At 43.8% G+C, this 6,518-nt stretch overlaps 1 protein-coding gene across 1 annotated transcript; it reads left to right on the top strand.

Moving 5' to 3' along the window:
• The first annotated feature begins 1,447 nt into the window (after positions 1-1,447).
• LOC129720152 (uncharacterized) lies at positions 1,448-3,695 on the top strand. Its single transcript, XM_055671585.1, has 2 exons — positions 1,448-1,827; positions 2,381-3,695. The coding sequence occupies exons 1-2, from the start codon at positions 1,448-1,450 to the stop codon at positions 3,693-3,695; spliced, it is 1,695 nt and encodes a 564-aa protein (XP_055527560.1).
• The last annotated feature ends 2,823 nt before the right edge of the window (positions 3,696-6,518 follow it).

The following is a 6,518-nucleotide window of genomic DNA, read 5'->3' as shown; positions in this document are numbered from 1 at the left end:
TTTTTTAAACGAAAGAAAAGACTTGCTTTGAACACTGCTTAACTAAGACTAATTTTATTGCCAAAAAATGGAAGTTGAATAGCAGTATCGCGGTCCCGCGGTGGTTGCGTACCTCAGCAGAAACGACGTCGCTCGATGCCACCGATGTTGTCACCAACGTCGGTGCACTTTATCCATGGCAGCAAAGTAAACAATGTTACGTTGCTGCTTTCTGGGTCGGGTCGTTAACTCGAGCAAGTTGGGAAACCCCCTCGCTTAAACTAGACACAGAAACGGAACGACTAAGATGGCCGGAACAATAAGAAGTTAAAGCACGGTTGCAGAGCTTGGTGGAACGTTGATCAAATGGGCGGACTGTGTCTAAAAGCTCAGGGGTTCCCATCATGCTTTGGGACGTGCGTTTCGTTAAAGGTAGAGAGGAATGATGACGATGAGAACTGCTTAGTCCATGATGGTAGTAGCTACAGGTTGAGGCTTCGGTGTAGATATGATTTTTGACGACGTTGCACCATCGATCCGTAATATTTTCGTCGGTCCCCAAAAATCTCGCGACGACTGTTGATGATCAAAGGGTGGCTACAGTTTTACCTGTCTTTTCTATCGATTTCGTACCACAAGCAAGCTTGGCGGTAGTGCAAGATTTTGGTGTTTCCCTTAATGCTACATCGCGGGGCCGTTTAACACTAGGCCAAGCAGAACGTGCACGGTTAGGATCAGATACTTCGTTAGTAGTTTTTTCCATTAATGCTCTAGTCAGTGCTTTAGTTTCTTGCAGCTCAGATTTCAATGCCGATAATGAATCAGAAATGTTCTCCGAGACAGCAGTCACGATGTCATGTGCCATAGAAATAGGTGTATCTTTGATTTGTTTTAGATGCTCAATACAACTATCACAGAACCATAATAGATTATGATTACTGTTCACGAGTTCCATATTGGGTCGCTTGAATCCTATGCATTTGAGATGAACAGCTTGGTTGCAAAATCCATTGCACTGCATATTTTCAAGTGTTTTGATCGGTTGAGAGCACTGATGGCATTCAGAATTCATCGTGAGTGATCACAGCTAAGTGGCCAAGCTTACGAAAGCTTTCGTCAAATAAAGCCGCTAGTATGCAACAAATGGCGCTGATCTTAAAAAAATTGATAAAGGTGCTTTCTATGTATAGAAGTGTTCCGTAAGGAATTGTGTTTACAAACACTAGCACTTCACACGAAGAACAGATCAACTATTTTGCACTTTAATCACTTGAATGAGCTGTAATCAGCCAAACGGCAAATAGCATGAAAAACTGCGCGGGTTCACCCACAGAACAAGAGAACGCAAATAATTCTGGGTTGTTTATAACGGGTGAAAAACGGGTCAAAAACAGAGCGATAAAAAACGCATCCAGTAGATTAGATATACACTGAACGAAAAAACGTATTTACCGCTGATATAGCTAAAATGTATCGGCAGATACGAGTTGCTTTGTGTCACACACCATTTCAACGAATTTTCTGGCGGAACAGCCCCACTGAATGTCTTCGTATTCTGGAGCTGCTAACAGTTACGTACGGGACAGCTTCGGCCCCATTCCTCGCCACCAGATGCCTTAATCAATTGTGCTACGATGAGGGTGACCGATTTCCGATTGCGTCTAGAATCATTCTCGAAGATTGTTATGTCGATGACATCCTTTCCAGAGCCGAGAGCGTGGAAGAGGCCATAGAAGCTCAGCACCAACTGCAAGAATTACTCCAACTTGGTGGATTTCCTGTTCACAAGTGGAGCTCAAATCGTCCGGAAGTGTTAACCCAAATTCCGGAAGAAAATCGAGAGAAATGGTACAACTAAAAGTAAAGTGATCAAAACCTTAGGGCTCACCTGGAGTCCGCATTCCGATGAATTCTTTTTCATCACGAAGACCCCTGCCGAGGTACTTGAAATGTTGACAAAGCGAGGGTATTTTCGGAGATTGGAAGGCTTTTTGATCCATTGAGCTTGGCCTCTCCCGTCCTAGTAGTGGCGAAAATACTAATGCAGAAACTGTGGACTGCTGGCCTTCCTGAGACGAGAATCTTGACGGAGAATCACTAGTTTCCTGGTTGAAGCTTCGTGATGCACTGCCACAATTGAGTGAGATGACGATCCCTCGACTTGTTATTTTTCCAAACATAGTTGCCAAGGAGATTCATGGATTTTCAGACGCATCGATTTCTGCGTATGGAGCGGTACTATACGTGCGGAATATTTTTGCTGATGGTCGTGCCGAACTGCGACTTTTACCAAGTAAATCGAAAGTCGCTCCAATAGCAGAATTGAGTATTCCCCGGAAAGAATTGTTGGCGGCTCGCCTGCTATCTCGACTGGTGGTTAAAGTGTCCTCTGGTCTGACAGCCAGATCGTACTTGCTTGGCTATGCAAGCCACTGACATCTCTTCAAGTGTTTGTTCGAAACCGAGTTGCTGAGATCACCACTAGAACCAAGAACTTCACCTGGAAGTATATTTCCACCAAGGAAAACCCCGCCGATATTGTGTCGAGAGGATCGCTTCCAAACTCTCTGATTTCTAACGAGTTGTGGTGGAAGGGTCCGCCTTTCCTGCGATTAATCAATTTCGAAACTCAACCACCTGTTCAATTACCTGATGAAGATTTACCCGAGCTGAAATTGACTGCCTATGTGTCTGCTGTCACCTATAATGCTGATAATCTTCCTGTATTCTCTAAGTTCACTTCATTTCGGAAACTGCAGAGGATGATCGCATATGTCCTGCGTTTTATCTCTAATTGCAGAATCAAGGACCCTGAGCTCCGTAAACTGAAATGCCACTTGACTGTACCCGAATTACGCGAATCGTTGATTGTGATCGTCAAGGTGATTCAACATGAACGTTTGGCTGACGAGATAAACCGCATAAAGAATAAGCAGTCATGCAAGAGACTTGCATTACTGCATCCCGTTTACCAGGACGGACTGCTAAGAGTAGGTGGAAGACTGGACAATTCACCTATATCAACCATGGCCAAACATCCGTATATTTTGCCAAGTCATCCGATTGTCGACCTTCTGATACGAGCATACCATCAGGAGAACCTGCATGTTGGGCCATCTAGTTTACTAGCGATTCTTCGAGGACGGTTCTGGCCGATAAATGGCAAATCAGCTGTGAGGAAAATTACCAGGAGCTGTGTCACTTGCTTTCGTGTGAACCCAGTGAAAGAAAGTCAGCAAATGGGAAATTTGCCATCATTCCGCGTGACACCCGCTTATACTTTTGAAGTGACTGGTGTGGATTACGCGGGTCCTGTTTATGTAAAGCAAGGCGAACGAAGACCGGTTGTAGAGAAGGCATACATTGCTGTATTTGTGTGTATGGTTACCCGGGCTGTGCACTTGGAATTAGTGTCAGACATGACCACCTCCGCGTTTATTGGCGCATTGCAACGGCTCACGAGTCGTAGGGGTGTACCACGAGAAATGCACTCTGATAATGGATCAAACTTCCGAGGCGCCAAGGCGGAACTGAATGAGCTGTTCAAACTGTTCCGGTCTCAAACTGCGGTTGATCAAATAGAAGGTTTTTGTCAGCCAAAGGAAATCATCTGGTCCTTTATTACACCTGAGGCACCACACTTTTTTGGTCTGTGGGAGGCGGCCGTCAAAAGCGCAAAATATCACTTGGAACGTACGCTGAAGGATGCTCGCTAGACATTTGATGAATATGCGACAGTCCTGACACAGATTGAGGCTATTTTAAACTCTCGACCGCTCTACTCTACCTCACCCGATCCCGGTGATCCCATGGTGCTCTCTCCTGGCCATTTTTTGATCGGGCGTCCAATAACGGCGATCCCTGAGCCGAGTTATGAAAACACCAGCGTCAATCGACTATATCGTTGGGAGTTTTTGCAACGACTTCGGGACGAGTTTTGGAGAAAGTGGAGGAACAATTACCTGCAAACTTTACAACAACGAACCAAGGACCAGATACGGAAGCGCAATGTTCAGCCTGGAATGATTGTGCTTCTGGAAGACCAAAACTTGCCACCAATGAGCTGGAAATTGGGGAAGATTGTGCGAACCTATTCCGGATCTGACGAACTAGTTCGTACGATCGACGTTCTGGTTGGTGACACAATATATAAACGTCCAACAACGAGGATCGCAGTGCTGCCCATCCAGGACAACAAGGCAAGGCAAGGTTCTGAGAATGCTTCTCAGCCCGGGGGAGAATGTTCGCACCCGAACGCGAAAATTAACAACATCAGCAGCAGCCAGCAAGCATCGTAAACTCCGCCTTGTATCTCGAACCATCGAGAATCGAACCATCAAGAACAAAAACCATCGCGAATGAAACGAGCAGCGAGAGCAAGGAAGAAAAAGAAGAAGAAGCGTTTACGCGACGCTATAAAAGCGGTGCACGCAGTTGCACGTCAGTTCAATTTTATTTCATTCTTTAATCGGTCAATATCAAGAGGAAAAGCTATTAATAGAAAGTCAAATACAAGTGTGCTAGTGTTTTTTTTTTCAACATCCTCTGAGGACGCCTGGAAGTAGCTGTTGAGTACAGTCCACTGACGAGAAAGTGTTTACTGTGGACGGACTTGCGGGCCAAAATCGTCCTTTTTAGGATAAGGAAGTTAATTTATATCCGCAAGTGCCCGAACAGAACACATATTTTCTTGATGGCTTGGCTTGAGCGGCACCCGTTCCCTTTCCTAACGTGTCAGGACATGTTGTGTCATGCCTCAAGAAAGTTAGCAAGCCCCCCGAGTCCCACCTTCCAGAGCATGGTACCGCTCTGACATTGAGAGGGCCATGATTTTATTAGATTATTTCTCATTTTTCGAACTAAATTTCTATTTTCAACAACGGCTTTTTCCCGTTAACACGCAAGTTCATTAAGCAGACAGTATATGAAGTAGAGAGAACGAAAAGTAAGCGAACTGGAAATATGATAAAGATTTGGAAAAATATGCCGCATCCCGACAGGACTTTAACCCGCAATCTCCCTGTCTCAGGCATGGTGTTTTGACCAATTAAACTACGGGGGACGGTGGTACTGTTCCACAATCTAAATCGTATCACATTCCGCTGCCGACTTTCTCTATTGCTCATACCTAACTACACACACTGCTGTGCAAGCGTTATTATAGACTGAAAGGAATGTCTCATCACACACAGAAGAGTCAGCTGATGCTGATAACTCTTATAGACCTGTGTGATCGAGACCAAAGTCAGTCTGCGTCGTGCTTGCAAGTGCGACACAACTACGGAAAGTGCTCCGTACGGCTAAATTTTTGACGTAGGACTACGTCTTTGTTTTCTATACTAGATTACACTTTGTGAAAATGAAAATGAAACTGGCAAATGTTGCGTCAGATTTCAAACGGTTATAGCAAGCGAACGACATAATGCATCTTAGTCATTTATATGTCGGTGGATAGATAAAATGTGTAACAATTTTTTGATATTATGTTCTACATTGTTGCTTTACTGCTTAATGGTGGAAAAAGGTGAAAAGTTCCAAGGTCAAGCTTTCCCATACATTTCCCTTGTTCTTGGCTTGCTTCCCAAGCACAGATAACAATAAAATGGACGAAATAAATTCCACTGCCTACATATTTTGATTCAACAAAGTGTTTTGGTTTGTTTGTCTTTGTCTAAGCTGCGTGGCCACGCCTTAATGGTAAAAATCTACGCTGAACTCGATACAAAAGACTGCGTGTGGAAAATTCAGCTTCAGTTTAGTTTGTTCCACAATAGCGAGTGCGGTGCAGCTGTTAAGCTTTGCGACATTGAGAAACGAGAGCTGCATACGATTCAATTTCCAGGCACCGCGGAGCATGTTACCTGTATTCTGCACACGGCAGCAACAGTTACCATCGTACGCTGCAGGATATTTTGCTGGCACAGCTGCTGGAGGGCACAGCGGAGAGCAAATTTTATACGCGGCCAACAAAATAATCGATGCTACCGGTGGTGGTGTGATTATAAGCATGCTGTAGCATACATTTCGAGCTGAAGATTATCGAATCGGTTCTTTTTAGAACTATAAATGCTTGAAGATAAGAGTTACGAGAATTTTCACAACTACTCCTAGTGTGAAATGTCCATCTATTTCTCAATAATCATTTTTACAATAACGACCAGGGCGCACCAAAGATAAACGGTAGTGTTGCCTATGAATAGTTTATCACAACAAGACATAACCCTCATTTCAAGAATTTTCACTGCTAAATTGAAAGATTTTCCGGTTTAATTGTTTGTTTGTGTTCACTCGAACACCGTTATCAGTCAAATATCAGCAACGAAAATTAGTTAATCTAAGAACCAGAGTGATTTTCGCATCGGGAAAGCAAAAACTTTCTTTTGATGCTTATGAAAATCACTCAGTAGTATTGAAGATGTATTGGTTTGTTTCTCTTTCTTTCTATAAGCTACGTAGCCACGCCTTAATGGTAAAATCTACGCTGAACTCGATACAAAAGACTGCGTGTGGAAAATTCAGCTTCAGTTTAGTTTGTTCCA

Source organism: Wyeomyia smithii, chromosome 2, assembly GCF_029784165.1.
Source record: "Wyeomyia smithii strain HCP4-BCI-WySm-NY-G18 chromosome 2, ASM2978416v1, whole genome shotgun sequence".
In the NCBI taxonomy this organism is placed as follows: Eukaryota; Metazoa; Arthropoda; class Insecta; order Diptera; family Culicidae; genus Wyeomyia; species Wyeomyia smithii.
Note: the sequence above shows the minus strand (reverse complement) of the source record. Positions and strands in the feature narration are given on the sequence as shown.